The sequence below is a fragment of the Jatropha curcas genome, chromosome 11, assembly GCF_041381405.1.
Source record: "Jatropha curcas cultivar XTBG-Jc1 chromosome 11, XTBG_Jcur_1.0, whole genome shotgun sequence".
In the NCBI taxonomy this organism is placed as follows: domain Eukaryota; kingdom Viridiplantae; phylum Streptophyta; class Magnoliopsida; order Malpighiales; family Euphorbiaceae; genus Jatropha; species Jatropha curcas.
The window spans coordinates 4426288-4445922 of NC_143161.1; the positions used below are offsets into that span (position 1 = coordinate 4426288).

Here is a 19635-nt window from a genome sequence, read left to right on the forward strand (position 1 = left end):
ACTATTTTTTATTTGCCTGATTGTTGATGCATTATCCATATTTAGGTGTTATATAGCCGTTTTGAGATACATGCTATTCTAGTCGTGCATGATCGGTGTTTGTTTTTTTGCTGCAAATAATGGGTACTGATAATTTGAATGTTTAACAACATTTATTAGTCAGTTTTTCTGGTATGTATAACAAAAGCTGCACTGCTAATTGCTGATATGATAGCTTTTGATTATGGCGATTTTGGTTTCAGAATAACAGTTAATTGAGATCCTTTTCCATTGCTTGAAAATGACAAGGGCATAGCTTCATGCATTCTCTTGAGGAACCGTTCAAACAATTCATTAACAATCTCAGCTCCAAAGTGTTTGGTAATGACTGGTTCTAACCCAGATTTGAAATGCATCATGATTGTATATTCAGTTGGTTGATTATCAGGGCTGCATTCGCAATCTGTAGGCTCCATTCTTTCAATGCTAAAACACCCACTTTGTTCTATAAACTGTGTAAGCTCCTTGGGCGTTACACAGTACAATGGAATGTTGAAAGAGTCCACAAGTGCTTCACATATTAATCCCTGCAATCAGGATTTTGATTTGGTTATTTACATGTTTTAAATTTTCATGGGGTTTCACTGTTATCGTTAATATTTAACTTTTCAAACTGTTATCGTTAATATTTAACTATTGACCAACTATCATTAAAAGCTGATTTTCCATTGCTGAATCAAGCAGACCCCTAAATCTATAATTTCATATAATCCACTAGTCTAGTATGTTTCTATATTGTTACCTCTTTTGCCTTGTCCATGAGGCACGACCCTAAATGATTCAGCAATATCCCGATTGGTACATTCGACGGAGAGACCCCATCAGGAATAGAAGGAATGATTAGCACCATCATGCTTCCCTCTGCAAGTTCTTTTGCTCTGGCATTCAAGAACATTCCCATATCCTTGCTAAATTGGGCAGCAAAGGCTTTCACTACTGCTTCTGATGCACCTGTATAGTGAACTCTCCCTCCGTTCCATGCAGGAGAGTCCATGTCGAACACCTCTTCAGGAACACCAGAAAGCCAATGTAATGTGTAGGAGGAATGCACAAAATGGAGAGACGAGTCAGGAAACAACTGGGTATGATATGACCTTGGTACCCCTGCTGTAAAATATTTCCTGAGGTGGGAGAGACTTGAAAAGGGTATTAAAGTCGTTAAATGGAAGATCATTAAAGAAAACTTGAAACTGAGGTATTTGATCGTAAGTGAAGCCTTCATTTATGAACTTTGGCTCCACAGCTTCAAGTATACTATGAACATAGTAAAAGGTGTTTGGTCCTGTTGAACATCCCATATCAGCTATACAAAATGCCTTGCTACATGAAGTTGATAAAAATGACTTCGTTTCAAGCTTCTCATGGATTGTCTCATCAATTATTCCCTTCATGAATTCCAGAATCCATTTCTGCAAAAACGAATTTAAACTTAATCTTAAAATACAGAAGTTTCTGCTATCTTCTTTAAATATTTTTCAACAAAAAGAGAACACTACAACTACTTAGTGATTTAGAAAGTAAAATACCTGATGGTGACTGAGGGAGCCCTTGGCAGCAGGCATCTCGACGCCTATCTTCAACTCTTCTTCTCTCTCACCTCCATTTTTGCATATTTCAAAGATTTATATTTATATGTATATGGAATTAGCCGTCCTCGTAACATAGATTCTTTATGTCCAAAAGAATGACATTTTCAAGTAACTCTTGCTCTATGTCTTGTAGTCATCATCAGGCATAAAGAATAAGTTTCAGACAACATCGAAAATAAAATTCATTTTTTAATTTGCAACAATATATATATATACTGATACCAACAAAATACAACAAAATAAGCGTGTTTTATGACTAAAGTCTATGACTATAGACTATAGACTTTAATTAATGAACAAAAGACTTTAGACTTATAAAAGACTTTTAAAATAAAAGACTAAAGACTTTGAAAATAAAATGATAAAGACTTGAAAACTTTAAAAACAAAGACTTACTTATGCTTTTTATTGTTTATCGTATATAGACTTATGTTTTCCAACAAAAACTTAAAGTTGATAAAGACTTATGCTTTTTAATTTTTATTGTATAAAGACTTTAAAACTTGATTTTAAACAAAGTCATATATATGTAGAGCGCTAAGATTATTACTAGGATTTAAATAAATACAGATACAAACATTTAAAGATAAATCATAACTGTGAACTAAAATACTATGATTAATTGGGTTTATATGAATACTTATATAATTCATTAAGTATAATTTTACTTCAGAATCAACATACAGTTTACACAATATTTCTGGTGTGGAAGATCAGACTAAGCTGCATCCACAGAGCATACTTATAACAAATTTTAATCAACAATTTTAGCACAAAGGTTTAGGGTTCCTGCAACCTTAACCTAGGATCCCCAGAATTAAGTCAGAGTGTGGAGGGAGAAGAGAAAGGTGCCGTAAACACGGACTTCTATATATATATATATATATATATATATATATATATATATATATATATATATATATATATATATATATATATATATATATATTGTGATGCATTTATGGTGAAAAATAATAACTGGGAAGAGGTAAACTTAGAACCAACTGAAGGGAAGTTATCTCAAAAGATCTACTATTCTTCGATGTCAGTACAGATTTAGCTATGAACAGGTCAGAATGAAAACAAAAGATTCGTATAGTTTGAGATTAAAGTTTAGTCGTAGCTATAATAAAAATATTTATATATACAATTGAATTTATATTTATTTTTCTTCTCTAACAGCATAATTAAGTGTGTAGAAGATTTTCACAGGTACAGGTATTATTTTACTTGGAACGTATAGTTTTAACTGGCAGCACTAGTTCGACTGGTTAATTATGCTAGTTTGTACTTATTGGGAACTTGTTTACTAATTGCTATGCCATTGACAATTTCTGATGCCACTCAATATGTTCTTTTATGTTCATATAGGGGACGACCAAACTCTTGCTTTTTCGGGATCTACAATTACAATGCCGTTTTGATTTGTAAAAAGTCTTGCATGTCTGTATTTTCCTAGTCAGGGAATTAAAATTTCGACTTGGAGGCTTCACTTTGATTACTAGCAATAATTTGATATGACGGCGGCGAAGTCTAGTTATAGCTTTCCCAAATAGTAGAGACTGAGGTGGAGTAAATGGGTCCTTGTTGATTGGCATTGTGAAGGAAAATGAGAAGGAACAATCTACACAAACCAAGTTTTTTGTTAGATCTTTGTCTTTTGATAAATATTTTTTCTTGGAATGATTTCAAGCTTCCAACCTTCACAGTTCCCAAGAAGGCAGGACCGTCTTCTCGCACTGGATCGAGTAAAATTGGGCTAATTTGTGTGGTGGGAGGAGGAAGACCATGAAGAAAGGGTTAGAGAAAGACTTTTTAGTATAATCACGAGGGCATCATTTGTTATTTTAAAATAATTTTCTCTCTTATTTTTTCTTTTCATCTTTTAACGGAAAACACATATTTTTGAAGGGAAGGATCGAGACGGAATCAAATCATGACGACTAAATATTTAATATACAACGATAGGAGATAGGAGAACAGGATAATTAATTTTGTAAAACCTCAAATTATAATAATTATTTTCAAAAAAAAAAAAAAAACAGCACCTGAAAAGACGAGATTGCATAGCTGTAATCGCCATCTCCTCCATTCATTACACATGCATGATTCCGCCATTAACATTTCCGAAAAAGCTTTAAATAACTCAATTCTCTCAATAATGAAGCAACTGTTTCTTTTTACAAGTTCTTGCACCTCCTTAGCAGATGGAATATAAAAGGGGAGATTGAACGAGTCCACTTGCACTTCTCTCACCAATCCCTGTGCATGTTTAAACAAAAATGGATTAATTACAATGGAGAATTTCTTTATGGGCGAGCTATAACTTGGAAGGTGATGAATTTGAATTGAAACATTCAAAAATAAGGGTAAGAGGCAAACAATGGAGAACCTCCCAAAACCATATAATAAGATGCACAAAGATATCAAATTTTACAATAAGATTACAGTATGATGAAGTATAATTGTAATAACTGATATAATTAAATGTATTTTTAGTATAATCACGAGTTCTGAAACTGACCTCTCTAGCCATGTCCATGAGGCTAGATCCCAGAATATCAAACGACACGTTAAATATTCACAAGAATGAGAAATCCCATCATGGATAGTTGGCACCACGATTAATATAATCCCACCAACCACAAGCTCTTTGGCTCTTGCATCCAAAAATATCTCCATATCCTTTTCGAACTGGGTGGCGTATGCTTTGCATACTTCATCTGAGGCACTAGTGTAGAAAATTCTGCCCTTGTTCCAAACAGGAGAGTGGTTATTTAGAATCTCTTCTGGCATCTGAGATAGCCAATGCAATGAAGCGGAAGTATGCATTAGATGAAGAGAGGACCTGGGGAATAAACGCCCATGGAATGAACCTGGCACGCCAGCAGCAAAGTATCCCCTGTTTGGATGTAGAGATCTAAATAGAGTATTGAAATCATTCAAGACATGATCATTGAGGAACACTTGAAATTCAGGAATTGGGGAAGCCAGACCTTGAGAATGACACTTATATTTCACTGCTTCAATAATATTTTCCATACAAATAAAGGTATTTGGCCCAACTGAACATCCTAAATCCGCAATGAACTTGAAGGACCAAAAATGAGATCGTTTATGTTCAGATTACGAGCAATTGCCTCATCAATCAAACTTCTAGCATTATCAATGACTTCCCTCTGCAAATAAAGATCAAATAATGCGAAAAAAAAATTACATATATTTCCTTTTACCATTTTCTCTAACATACAAAATGAGTACCTGAAATGAGGAATTGTTAGAGTAGCTGTTGTCGTCATCTCCTCCTTTCATTGGATATAATTCCACCATTGACATTGTGGCTGTGCTTTGGCTCGTTGTCTCTGTATAAGCTATGGGATGGTTGTGGTGAGAATTTTCGCATCTTTTTTTACATATATTATTATCAAAAAACTGTGTTAAAAAATTATTGTCAAAAGGGTTGTAGCCATAAAGAGTAGGGTTCTGATTCAAACTGAATCAAATCAAGGCAAAGAATACTAACCGAAGTTTTTGGACAATAGATCAAATCAAACTGAAATTGGTATCTGTACCAAATCAAATCAGTTGGTTCGGCCGGATTTAGTTTGTTGCCATATCGATTCAATTTTAAGTTAATTGATGAATTTCTATAAAACTGACTTGAACTAAGTAATAAATTCGGTTTCAACAAAATAAATCGACAAATTCGATTCAAACCAATCACTGATCGAACAAAATCAGAATGTGTAGATTTAGTTTAAGATTCGATTCGGTCGGTAATAAAGAGTGGAATTTTAAAACTTTTAAAAGATAAACTATTTTATTTGTCATATAAATCAAAGTGATTTTGCGTTAAAAGTAATGGCTTTCACTTTTAACGCAAAATCACTTTGATTTATATGAAAAATAAAATAATTTATCTTTTCAAAGTTTTAAAATGTCTATTTATAAAATAATTAAAACTAATCAATTTAATATTTCTAAAAAAAAATCAATTTATTTGATATCGAGCCGATATTAGAACCTTGATAAGTTTAAAGTTTCCAAACCTATAATAAGCCTAAGATGCTGAAAGACATAACCAACCCAACATAATAATAGCTAGCCTTTTAGCTAATAATTTCATCATAAATATCGGACCATTCATGTCCATATAATAACCAAACATTAACATTAATCAATATTGCGTTTATGTCCTTTTATAAATTCTTTTGCCTAACTATTATTAATATTTTTATAAATTAATATTAGCTTGGCTAACAGACAATGATAGCAACAGCAAGAAAACTCAGCTATCCTGTAAGTGCATAATTTCATAGAAAAAAAAAAAATACAAACCATGTGCCGAATTAGGTAAGCGTAGTGATTTTCTCCATTCACATAATAGAACACTCAGACATTTTGCTTAAAGGATTTGAGCTCTTTCCACTCAGACCAATTGTTAGTTAATTTTATTGGACTTTCAATGTTATAATAGGATTTTAATATTTATTCAAATATATAATCTCTCCTATCTACTCAATTTTATTATCAATATCAACTCTTACAATGTGTTGCTGCTTATTTAACATTGAGAAGCAGGTCTTGCCCATATCAACAAGAAAACTTTAAAAAGAAAATATGCTTGTAAATTAGAAATCACAGAGAATTGATCACGCACGTTTTAGAGCAAGAAATACTTGAGAAGTTTCTGCTAAGCTGGCCTGCAACTGGGAAGACAATTCTTGCGTCTTCTTAAGAAACCGATCAAACAATTCATCTATAATCCCACTTCAAAATTTTGGCTAATAATTCATCTTTTTCAGATAAAATAACTAGGACTCAAAGTACCGTGTCTTTCTTGTTCAGCAATTGCTACAGTAAAAGTACAAAATCTACTAGTGACATTCTTGTGTAAGTAGGACTTAATGGAAAATGTCATAGCTCCTAGTTTGTATGAAATTCTCCATACAGTTCATGCCAATGCCTACTTTATAAAGTGGGACATGATTTATCACTGATGAGAGCATGGACTCTTAGACTGGAGAAACGAATATAAAACAGTCAACAACTTCAAGTTTTATAAAAGATGTATGGATTGATTTGATATGTTTATTTGAAAAGTTTATCTTGATTCCTATATCTTTTTCTTCTTGTCCTCGTTTGTTTTTTTGTGTGTGTGTGTGTGTGTGTGTTTGTCAGGACTTGGTATTTATGGTGGATAATATGTGAATGAGACAACCATATTCTGATATTTGCCTTGATAAAAACTTGTTTGATGTGTCTTCTTTATTTTTCTTCAATTTGATGTTTTCGTGACCTTAAGTTTAACTCTTAATTAGAAAAACTTTGTTTATTGCTATGCATGTGGTTCTACCCATAGCTGTTTATATATAAATATATCTATTTTTTTCCCAAGTCATTTTGCCCACAATTGGATATGACTATAACATATTTCCATAAAGGGCTTTATATATCTCCATTTTTTTTTTTTGGCAGTTACATTTTGCTCCATCTCTCAAAGTCAAGCAATTTCTTAATTTTAATAAATTTGTTGTTTGTCCAGGACACAGCAAGGGCCATTCTGAAGAATGCTGCTGGCGTGGTGGTTATTGATGATCGGGCATCCAATCACTTCCCAACGCCATTGGAGATATCAAACAAAGATGATGTTGCAGTCGGTAGAATCCGCCGTGATGTTTCTCAAGAGGGGAATCATGGGTAAAACTCACTTGCAAGCTTTTTTTTTTTTTTTTTTCCCACTAAATAATTAAATAGCCTTTATAGACCATCTTACTAATGCTGGAATTCCAAGCAGGTTGGATATATTTGTTTGTGGGGATCAGATACGCAAGGGCGCTGCACTTAATGCCATTCAGATTGCTGAGTTGCTGCTATAGCCCCTTCAGTTTTAGTTTTAGGTTCCATATAATGCTCTTATTTAGTGTGATGAGGCCAGGTGGTTTTGGATCATAAGCTATTTTCTAGTCTTCACTTGCAGATATTCATTGATATAATGAGGTTGAGCAAATTCGAAAAGTTCCTGTACTATAAGTTTGTTACGTTGCCCCTTTGAAGTTTCACTTGATTGTATTCATATGCTCTGTCTTTACAATGAAGTAAAATTTTGTTATATTGTATTCATATGCCATAGCTGGACACTGTATGAGGATGTATTGCAGTAGACTCATTGAATCTCAATCTACTGCAATGGGATATTTCTCGCTCGCATATTTTATGTACAAAGATTCTCTTACCATTGAGTAAGTCATAGCCTCCAATCGGACCAATCCACTTAACAAGAAAAGATCACTAGTTGTTCTTTCTCTCTTTCTTTTTTGGATTTGCATGTGTGATTTCATATTCGGGTCAGGACTGGTGTTCAGATGCTCCGTGAAGACTGGTATTATAGCGACTCTTGGTATGCTACCACATTACTAAGCCTTAATTTTTCACAGAAATTGTGATGAGGATATCGGAGAAGCAACTCAAGAAGCAGCGTCCTGTTAAACATTTCGACATTTTTCCTGAAGGATTATTCTGTGACCGAGGACACAAGCTCACTCCAAAAGTTTATTCTCTTGTTACATTTTTTAGGGTCAAGTTTGAACTATACATGAAAGCCGATCCCACCTCTCATTCACTAGCAAGTTGAGGAATTGACTCTCCATGGGAAGCATAATTAGTGAGAATAGTTTTTATTTTTCATTTCATGCATTAGAAATTCTTTTATGGCACCGTTTGGAAAAGTTTATATGCAATAATTTTTCAACTTATAATTGTATTAGAAGAATTGAATTTCATTCTTATAATCTTATGTAAAAATTGTTTCACGTACCATGTAAAGCGGTAATGAATTCAATTTATTATTTTATTTTCTTCATTATCTATGTTTATTCAAATAAATTCAATAATAATCCGAATGAAGTAGTTCGGTGATAAAGAATACTTACGGAGTAAATCACTATGATTTGAGTCATAGGTTTGATCCTCCGTCAACGCAAATTTTTCTGGGCCAATCCTTTTGCCTCCAAAAGCGAGTAAAAATTAATTAGATTTGTGGGTTGTCAAAATGGACACGGGCCGAATACTTCGAGCAATGCCTCAATTTGACAATTAACTTCTGAAAGGGTTTTGGATTGATTGACATATGTTGTTTAAATTTGTAACTATATTCTACATTTTTTTTTTTTTGCTTGTCATGTTTAAACAGGAATCTAAACACAGACACCTGAGAGAGTAAACTAATATTTTTATTTTTCTTATTGATAAAAAACTAAATAAATCTAATTAATATTAGTTACAAATAATTTCTTTTAATAAATTTCGCTTGCTTAATAAAAAATCTCATAAATAAAATTTCCTTGTGTTATTTAAATTAAAGACATAAAACGAGTAAACTAGCCATCCTATTCCTTCCCTCGTAGGAATCGGAGATTGGCCACTTACGCAGTCAAAGCAAAAGCGGTTGAGTTGAGTTGAGAAGGATGGATGATTAAAAACGGCGTTAAGGTTTTAGCTAAGGTCGTCCACATTTGATAACTTCATCTTCTACTTCACGAGGAAGTTTCAACTTTCAAAGGATAATTATTTAAGGTAACGACAAAGGTTCTCTCTTGTGGAGAGCAGGATGAGGTGGCCCCTTCCTTCCTTGCAATTAGCAATGATAGAAAACCTTATTTTCCTTTGTCCTTTCCAAGTTTCTTCTATTTCCATAAAATACATAAGGAACGTTTACTCTCTTATCCATGTAAATACTGTAACATTTACAGTGGTGTTTAGATTTTAAGAGGAGGAATAATGAAATGTTATTTTTTTAAATATTTAATAAAACGCCAATAAAACAATTCATGGTTAAATATTATTAAAATAACGAAATTTACACCGTCTTTTTTAGATAACTTTCTAATAAATTTTTATTTATTTATTGAAATACCTTGATATTTTAAAAATTGTTACTTATTAAAAAATGTTATTCAAAATCTTCTAAAAGAACATTTTATTCAAACTAAAAAAATCACTCATTTAACACTGTTTACATTAATTAACTAGTTATTTGTTCTAATAGGATACAAGTTACCTTGAATGATAATTAACTTATTTCAACTAAGACATGAAGCGGAATGTTAGAAAATCGTGAGTTATCTATTTTGATAAAAGAAAATAGTTATCCTAGTTCTATTTGATACCTTTTTTTTTTCCTCAAATACTTATTATATTTAGATATTTCACTTCTCTTAATTAAGAAAATCATTTAATTTATAATAAATTATTCAGTGAGTTTATTATATTATTTTTAATTTTTTATTTGAGTTAAAATCATTCAACTGATATTGATCATAATAAAATAAAAAATTTATTATTTATTAAATCCATGAATGTAATAAGTATTTAATATATATATATTTTTAAATTTGACAAGTACTTGCGGTAATGGTTTTTAGGGTAAAAATTCAAGATTTGGAAATGGAGACATTTTTTGAAACTTGCATGTAAGATTGCAAGTGATTGGATAAATTGGTATCAGAGACCGCGATGTATTCACGCGGAGGAGTGGTCCCAATAAACGGGACAATAATATGGGCTTTCACTATAGTGTATCCGGACTACAAGCATTATATAAACACTATCCAATAGTTTTTATCCACGTCAGCAAATTCAAGCAGTAGCGTCCGTTACTTACCGCGTTAACGTATGTCGACGTCATAATAAACGTCAACCTAGAAAGAGTGCTGCGATGGAGGGAATCATGGCTTTTTTTTTTCTTCTTGTGTACGAGGGCAACACAGTGTCACAGAGAGACTTACATTGACTGATTGGAGAAAAAGCAGATGAAAATTTGCTTGCTCAAAGACAGAGAAAGAGCGACTTGAATGTGAAACTGTTTCTATCGCTGGTTTCGTTTCTGGTTTCTTGGATGAGAACTGAAGTGGTTTAATTTGAGTGAGCGAGTGATAATTTGGTTTCTTTATTTTACTTTTCTGGTAAGGTCTCAAACCTTTATTTGATTCTTTGATTGCTTTCTTTCCAAGTATAATTTCCAGAATGTGGATACATCCATTAAAAAAAGTTTTCATCCTTATGCTAAATTTTACTTTTTTTGGGAGTCTGTTTTCTTTTAATTTTTAGATAAATGAGATTGCTTTATTAGCCTCTTTAGTGTAGGTGGCTTTGATTCTGGAATACATATATTATTGATGTACTCTATGAGTGTTTTGTGTTATCAGATTCGTAGTTGATTTTTTTTTTTTTTGGCAATTCTGTGTTTTCTTTTACCAATATATCCATCTCTCTCTTCTTGTGAAATTTACTTAGAAAAGGTGATTCGGTTATTTTATTTATATCGGCTTGCAATAGCTGGCATATAATTGGGGCATTGTGGCTATATCTGACAAGGATCGATGTGGTATGGTTTTTGATAAAGATTAATGATGGAAGAGTAATAAAAGGATAAACTTGTTAATGATTCAAAAACCATGCTTGGATGCTGAACGCAATTTTAGGTTTTTAGATTGAGTGATTTTCAGCTTTTAGCAGTTCTTGATGATAGTGTAGTTATAAGCATTGTTTTGTTTTTCTTATTTATTTCATTGCAGTGTCTTATATTTTTTTGACATAAGCTATAAATTTCATCACATCAATCTGAGTAAAATGCTTGGCTTCTTTGTGCATTCCATTGTTTTTGTGTTAAATGCAATGCTATTTTTTCTTGCCTCTGTTGCTTTCCACATAGAGTTTGTGTTTTCAATGATTCTATTTAATCTCGAATATTGATTTCATTTCAAAATCGTTATACTTCAGGTTGTGGTTAACATGTATTTGGTGCTGATTCTGGACATGCGTGTAAACCCTTTGATTCTCCACATTTGTTCGGAGTTCATATTTAGATTATGCTGATATAATTATTCATTAAGGAAGCCATTGATTAAATTCATAACCAGCACATGGTGGATCCTGCATTATTTTGCCATAGTAGTTACAGAGTCATATTTGGAAGCTTGTGGGGGTCTGTTCATAATCACGAAATTTTTATTTATAAGTTATTACCTTTCATATTTTCTACATTGGATTAGCTTTATGATTGACTGCATGACAATGCCTACAAGAAAGTTATACTCAGAATCTTTGATCATTTACATTGTGGAAGTGCATATCTCCCTAAAAATTTCGGAGCGTTAGTATCTGTAGTGGGTGATTCAGTTTGTTCTATTTTGACTACAGAATTTCTTTGATGGGTAAGACGATTCAGGTGTATGGATTCCCTTCCCATGTGACTGTAGATGAAGTCAAGAAGTTTCTGGAATCACATTCAGGGGAAGGAACTGTTTTTGCAATGAAGATCAGGGAAACCAAAAATAGGGGTCGAAGAAAATATGCTATTGTTCAATTCCAGACTGCCAGAGATGCTGAATTAATTATATCTTTGACTAATAAACGTCTTCGGTACGGCACTTCATATCTCAAGGCTCGGCCTTTGGATAATGATATTGTACCAAAGCCCAGAACGTTTTTACACAGCATGGACCATATAACACTGCATTTTGGATGTCAGATATCAAAAGAAAAGTTTTCTGTTCTATGGACAGGGACAAATGTTTCGGTGAATTTTGGATTTGGAATGAGAAAATTGCAATTTTTTCTATCTCATGGACAAATGGGCTACAAGCTTGAACTTTCTTATGAGAATGTTTGGCAGATGGAGCTACATTGTCCACGAGGTCGATCTGTGAAATATCTTCTAATTCAGGTTTCTTCAATATATTTTATTTAATTTTTGGATTATTAAATACCGTTTCTTGATACTCTTACAGCATTTTTCTCTGTTATTTGAAATTCTTTATAGGGCTTTTTCGAACCTTGGAAATGCCTTTTTTGCCCTGTTATTTATTGCACGGATGAACTATGTTTTCCTTTTACATAAACAAATTGTTGAGCTGCATAGTGGGCATAGTAATTAAAGGCGCAAGGGGCACCTATGCGCAAAGAGCTATTGGAGCCTAGGTGCTAGCCTGAGTGAAGTGAGGCGCGAAAATTAGAAATAAATAAAACACATAAACAAAAAAAAAGGCAACAAGACAAGTTATATTGTAAGATATTGGAGTTAAGATAGAAAAGTAAAATCACGAAATGAAAAAAAGAAAAAAAAGAAAGAAAGAATATAGAAAGCAAATTGGAAGAGAAATTGAGAGAGGCATGTCTGAATGGCTGTTAGCCAAAGGCTAGACTGGAGGGGGTGAGTGCTAGATGGAGTGGAGGCTGGATCTAAAGCATATCATTGGTTTTTGTGATATAATGACAAAGGATTCATATGCCCAACCTCAACTAGTTTGGGGTTAAGGCCTTTATTGTTGTTATGTTGTTGTAGTAGATACTGGGCTAGACAGTTTTATATTCAAAGGCGACTTGTTAAAACAAAAATTAGAAAGACGGGCCTTTCTTGGGCCTAAGGCCGAAAAAGGCCCAAAAAGGCTAGTCGCCGGCCTGCGGACTGTTGAGTCATAATCCCTTGAATTTGAAGTTGAACCTTAAGTAAGGCATGAGGCACGCCTTTAATGAGTATGATGGTGTGAAAATGAATTCTCTTATTAGTAGTAAATTGAACAATTTACTTATATCTCGGTTACGACTAAAGCATGATACATGCATGTATTTTTTTTTTTTCCTTGCCATATGTGGTGTTATCAAGAAAATTTGGATATTCCTATTGGTTTGCTTGAACTTTCTGCTGGCTTTTCTAACAGACTGAATACCTTTTTGAACTAATAAGTTAATTATTTGTTTCTTTTGGTGTCCAAACATGGGCTTAGAGTTTTCGCTCATTCGTGGTTTTGATTTCTTACATATGTGTGTCTGCAGTCTGAGTCTAATTGTTTTAATTGACAATTTTTCTACTGGTCAGCCGTGCATTATATATTTCAGGCAAAATAATTAGCATTCGGAATATAGAAATTGTGCTGATTAACTCAGAAAGCGTTAAAGCAGTGCTATTGTTTGACATGTATTGATGTCAAATATATGATCAGAGACTGGTTTTTATGCATGTGAGGGTATAAAGCACTAGGCACTTGTTAAAAATTTAAAATCTTGTCCAAACTCTTGACTGATGTTTGCTGGTTCTTTAATCATTCTGCAGATATTTTAACTCTTTTAGATTTAAGTGATATGCTTTATCTTTAGTTCTCAATCTTTCATGCTTCACTGGTCTTCTGCACATGGTCTGTGCACGTGTCGTTACCCACCTCTGTTTAAATAACTTACCGTTTATCCAAAAACTAGCAAAATAAGGTACTCTTGATGGATAGGGGCACAGAGATTTTAATATGGTTTTATCAATAAAATTGGCAAACTTTCTATCTCAGGGAATTTGAAAGAGTTGTCCCTTGGTTAAGTTTACTAATATGAGGGTCTTATCAGGCAAGATAGCTGAATTCCTTTTTCCTGCTGGTAGAAATGTGGCATTTGTGATTCACTGACTTGCCAAAATAAATGGGAAGTGGAATCTAAGGCCAAGGGTTTACTTACTTGGGAATTGAAAGGTGCTTACTGTTTTGCTGAATAAAAAAAAGCTGTATGTCATGTAAAAAGTTTCCCTTTTCCTTATTTTTCTTTCTGTTGGTAATTTGTGCTTTTATTGGGTTCATTTATGTCATTAGTCTGAATGTGATGCATACAATAATCAAACAATTTGTGCTATCTCTTTTTTCATGTAAGATTTCAAGTAAAAATGCAAACTGCTAATTTGGTTTCTGTTTTTTTAGTTATATGGTGCACCCCGAATTTTTGAGAAAGAGATTGCAACATTTAATGTGTTTGAGATTCCGCTTTTCAACGACTTGAAGGATACCCCTGATGAGCAATGGGTCAGGACAATCGATTTCACACCATTCTGCCTTATTGGGCATTCATCTGGATTATGTTTGGAGTTTCCTTCCAGCATTAATGTTCCAAAATTTCAGGAGAACTTTTCTTACTATAAAGAAAGTGAAGGAATTTTTGTTTTGGAGAATGGCAATGCTTTTTCTCGCAATCTGGATCTAGTTCCGATTGTTGGTCCTCCCTCAGGCGTTGATTTGCCATTTGAGATATTATTTCGAGTTAATTTGTTGGTTCAGAATGGGTGCCTTCCAGGGTCAGCACTTGATTCTAGTTTTTACGAGTTGGTTGATCCAAGTACAATGAATATTGACTGCATAGAGCATGCTCTTAAGAAGCTTTTTCACTTGAAAGAATGTTGTTATGAACCTTCTAGGTGGCTTGATGAGCAGTACAGAAAGTATCTTAAGTCTAAGTGCCATCCAAGATCACCTTCGATATCCCTAGGCTCTGGTTTGGTATACATGCGTAGGGTCCAAATTACACCATGCAAAGTCTATTTTTGTGGTCCAGAGGTTAATGTCTCAAACCGTGTGATACGCCACTATTCAAAAGATATTAATAATTTTCTCCGTGTGTCTTTTGTTGATGAGGAGTTAGAGAAAATTTATTCAACAGATTTATGTCCCCGTGCTTCTTCTGGGAATGGGGATAGGAGGACTGCTATTTACAAAAGGATTCTCTCTACTCTCCAAAATGGAATAGTTATTGGAAATAAAAGGTTTGAGTTCCTTGCCTTTTCATCTAGCCAGCTGAGGGAAAATTCTTGCTGGATGTTTGCTTCAAGAGACGGGCTCACTGCTGCAGATATAAGAGAATGGATGGGAAACTTTCGTCAGATACGAAACGTGGCTAAATATGCAGCCAGATTAGGTCAGTCTTTTGGTTCATCCACTGAAACACTGAGTGTTAGTAGAAATGAAATTGAAATTCTTCCAGATGTAGAGGTTGAAAGGGGCAGAACCAAATATTTGTTCTCTGATGGAATAGGCAAAATATCTGCTGAGTTCGCTCGGAGAGTGGCGTTGAAATGTGGGCACCAAGGTTTCTATCCATCTGCATTTCAAATTCGTTATGGTGGGTATAAAGGTGTTGTGGCTGTTGATCCAACTTCTTCTAAAAAATTATCATTGAGAGAAAGCATGTGCAAGTATGAGTCTGAAAATACAAAACTGGATGTTTTGGGTTATAGCAAGTATCAGCCTTGTTTTCTGAATCGCCAAATGATTACTCTTCTTTCGACCCTTGGTGTTGCGGACCATATCTTTGAGAAGAAACAGAGAGAAGCTGTTGATCAACTAGATGCCATTTTAACAAACTCGTTAAGGGCCCAAGAAGCACTAGATTTGATGTCTCCAGGAGAGACCACTAACATTCTCAACGAAATGCTTTTGTGTGGTTATCAGCCTGATGCTGAACCATTCCTTTCAATGATGCTCCAAATGTTCCGAGCATCAAAGTTGCTTGATCTGCGGACAAAATCTAGAATCTTTGTTCCAAATGGAAGATCTATGATGGGATGTTTGGATGAGACAAGAAACTTGGAATATGGCCAGGTATTTGTGCAATATTCTGGTAGTAAACATAAGCAGGTGTATGATAGTTCCACCATGGTTGGAGGCATTGGATCAGGCAACGGTTTTGTGATTGAGGGAATGGTCATTGTAGCTAAAAACCCATGTCTGCACCCAGGTGATATTCGTGTTTTAAGGGCTGTGAATGTACCGGATTTGCACCATATGGTGGACTGTGTTGTTTTTCCACAGAAAGGACCAAGGTATATCTCTGTCTCTTCCAGCCTTATAGCTTAGGTCATTCTTTAGTTACGTCAATTTGGTTTCTGGTTTGAGTTGTCTGTGCCGAAGTTCTATATTTATAACTTAGAGTTCTTAGATTTACTTTTCCAGTTGCATTTGCAAAGGGTTCAGATTTGAAAAATATAAAAATCCCTGCTTTTTTCATGCAAGACAGAGGAATTTACCTTTTATCAAAAGAGAACTTGGAAATATGCTCTCTTCTTGTCTACTTTCCAATATCATTTCTCTATTCTCCAATGGGCTCTGAACCACAAAGTCCCAACTTTAAAGATAGCTGGACTCAGTTATATAAGAATGAGAGAGGGATAGAAGTTGTGTTTGTGCAGCTATGTTCCTATAGATGTTTAAGTTCTTATCTTCTGGGTGTCTTTCACAGCGGATTGAACCTTATAATATCATTGTTGTTATTGTAGTTAATCATTATTGCTGTTATTATGATGTTCGCTGTCCATGTTATCATCATCTATATGATAGTTCTACTTCTGTTGTGTCTGCCTATGTTTGGGCTATTTTGGCCTACTTCTGTGGTATTACTGTAGGAAACTAGTTGGGTTGTGAGATAACTAGGTCTGTCACATCAGCTATAATGAATTCTTTTCTGTAAGATAACCACTCCCTTCAATGAATGTAACTGGTATCTGTGTTCCCTTTTATTATTTGACATGTGCAGTAGGCTTCTTGTGGATAACAGTCGAACGTACCAATGGAAACTCCTGCTTCCTTAGAAATACCTAGTCTATATTCTGTGGACATTGCTTCATCATCTCTGATTTATTTGTCTGATGAAGCTGACTGACAGAGGCAGGTTGTTATTATTGTTTGTATTTTTTTTAAAAGGGGGGGGGGGGGGGGAGTTTGGTGGTTGGAGGATGCAGGGGGAAGACTCCTGTGCTTTAGAATTTCAATTGACACTAACATGGACACCTCACCTCTCTTTGTTTTTCAAGTGCTAACAGAGTAACAGACTAGTATTATAGTGCCCCTTTTCAGATTTTTATTTTTATTTTTATTTTTTATGTGTGAAAACAGTATTAACATTAGTATCTGAATTGCAATTTTAGACCTCATCCAAATGAATGCTCGGGTAGTGATTTAGATGGAGATATCTACTTTGTCTGCTGGGATCCTGATTTAATCCCACGTCAGCAACTCCCACCAATGGACTATACACCACAGCCAAGTTTGCAACTCGATCATGATGTCACAATTCAGGTACTACATGTGTACATATGAAATGTCGGAGCAATTATCTATCATCAACAATAATACTATTGTTTCGCTATCTTTTAAGATTATTCAGTCACTTCATCAATTTTTTTCTCTTCTATGGTACATTCTGGTATTGTCAAACATAAAGCTGCAATGCTTCAAAAATACATACGTTCCTTAATTTTTTTTTCTTTATGACAGAGGATTTAGTTTTGTACATAGGTTCAATACTAATAGGTGTTTACTTTTAATTTTTGTTTTTCCTTGTGGTGCCTTTATTTCTGTATTATGATGACTTTACTCCACCTGCATCTTTTATGTGTCAAAAGTCTTTTTTTTTTTCTGGATTAGTTTGCTCTTATGTGTCTATAGCATATGCTAATAGACATGCATATGGATTTTTCTTATTATATAAAGCAAGAATTTACACAATTTACAAGAAAAATAAGAAGCAGATGGAAAGGGAATTGCTGATTATCTTGTTTTCTGAATCTCAGGGAAGCTGCAAAAGCAAACTTTGGCCCGGGCCTTTTTAATTTATGTGACAATGATATCTTGTACTTTTTAATTCTTTTAGCTATCTCATTTGTGCAATTTTAAGCAAAAATCTAACTGTTTTTTTTGGTCCCTCTGGGCACAATGCTTCATTTTTGTGTAAAAGTGGATGCTTCAAACTACAACGCAATGTAGTTCAGTCCAAGAGGGTCATTATTCTATCAACCTCATAACTAGTCCTTTTTTTGAATGCTTAAAAAAAAAATAAAAAATAAAAGGAAATGTGATTCTGAAAAATCCTTTAGAACAGTGAAATCTTAGGTTGTGTACCTGTATGCATCAAGTTCTAACTGCAAACTCTGTTTTTTGCTTTAGCTTGATTTTTTTTTTTTTAATCATGCAGCTAGAAAACCGCATTTCCCTTTTATTCAGAGATTTTCATTTTGCTTTCTACAGGAAGTTGCGGAGTATTTCACCAATTACATCTTAAATGACAGCTTGGGAATCATTTCTAATGCTCACACCGTCTTTGCTGATAGGGAACCTGAAAAAGCAATGAGTAAACCATGTCTGGAACTTGCAAGTAAATTTTCAATTGCAGTTGATTTTCCAAAAACTGGAGTACCAGCTGAAATTCATTCTCATCTACGTGTCAAAGAATATCCTGATTTCATGGAAAAGCCTGACAAACCCACCTATGAATCTCAGAATGTGATTGGAAAGCTTTTCCGAGCAGTGAGAGACATCGCACCACATACAAGCTCTATTAAGTCCTTTACTTTGGAAGTGGCAAGGCAGTGTTATGACCCTGATATGGAAGTTGATGGTTTTGAGGATTATGTAGATGATGCCTTCTATTACAAAAGCAATTATGATTACAAATTGGGTAATCATATGGACTATTATGGCATCAGAACTGAGGCTGAAATTCTCGGTGGAAGTATTATGAAAATGTCAAAAGCTTTCACCAAGAAAAGGGACGCAGAAGCAATTGGTTTGGCGGTGAGGTCCTTAAGAAAAGAAGCAAGATCTTGGTTTAAAGAAAGGGGAAGTGGATTAGATTCTGAAGAAGATGATGTTTATGCAAAAGCCTCCGCTTGGTACTATGTTACTTATCATCCTAGTTATTGGGGTCGCTACAACGAGGGAATGAATCGAGATCATTTTCTTAGCTTTCCTTGGTGTGTTTATGACAAGCTGATCCAGATCAAGAGGAAGAGAAGGTGTCAACATTTATCATCGCTTGAACGCCAGTTTGGGCTTCGACTGCGTTTTCATTAACAAATCTGAAATTTCGAACATGTCTTTATGTTCGTAGTCTTGGTTTGAGTTTGCCAGCTAATCCAGATCAGCGGAACAAATCAAGGATCAACCAGGTTCCTACTTTTTTCTCTTTACACATTTTCCATGTAGATGTGGACTGCTTTTGAGTTTAGAAGGTAATCAAAATTTATGGCTATACATATGGTTATGAATATGTAATATTTCAAAGACAATATATGATGTAAATGTTTATGTTCTTATAATGGCACAAACAGAAATACCTACTTAGAGTTGACAACATTTTTTGATAGGATATTGAAGACTATTGATATTTGCCTGATTGTTGATGCATTATCCATATTTAGGTGTTA

General features: G+C 34.1%; 1 protein-coding gene, 1 long non-coding RNA gene and 2 pseudogenes across 4 annotated transcripts; 2 read left to right on the forward strand and 2 right to left on the reverse strand.

Annotated features, from left to right (window-relative positions):
• Positions 1 to 115: 115 nt before the first annotated feature.
• Positions 116 to 1787, reverse strand: LOC119371351 (loganic acid O-methyltransferase-like; annotated as a pseudogene). Its single transcript, XR_016318769.1, has 3 exons — positions 1566 to 1787; positions 782 to 1448; positions 116 to 566 (listed from the first exon to the last, which is right to left on the reverse strand). The product of XR_016318769.1 is annotated as a loganic acid O-methyltransferase-like (transcript).
• An 828-nt stretch (positions 1788 to 2615) lies between these two features.
• LOC105634276 (loganic acid O-methyltransferase-like) lies at positions 2616 to 4888 on the reverse strand (annotated as a pseudogene). Its single transcript, XR_016318901.1, has 2 exons — positions 4153 to 4888; positions 2616 to 3890 (listed from the first exon to the last, which is right to left on the reverse strand). The product of XR_016318901.1 is annotated as a loganic acid O-methyltransferase-like (transcript).
• A 2154-nt stretch (positions 4889 to 7042) lies between these two features.
• On the forward strand, positions 7043 to 7863 carry LOC149492396 (uncharacterized). Its single transcript, XR_016318953.1, has 2 exons — positions 7043 to 7328; positions 7426 to 7863. It is a non-coding gene; the product is annotated as an uncharacterized LOC149492396 (long non-coding RNA).
• A 2483-nt stretch (positions 7864 to 10346) lies between these two features.
• Positions 10347 to 19562, forward strand: LOC105634134 (RNA-dependent RNA polymerase 1). Its single transcript, XM_089716194.1, has 5 exons — positions 10347 to 10591; positions 11829 to 12354; positions 14366 to 16257; positions 17359 to 17509; positions 18458 to 19562. Exons 2-5 carry the CDS (start codon positions 11839 to 11841, stop codon positions 19280 to 19282), a joined length of 3384 nt encoding a protein of 1127 aa, XP_089572320.1. The 5' UTR covers positions 10347 to 10591; positions 11829 to 11838; the 3' UTR covers positions 19283 to 19562.
• The last annotated feature ends 73 nt before the right edge of the window (positions 19563 to 19635 follow it).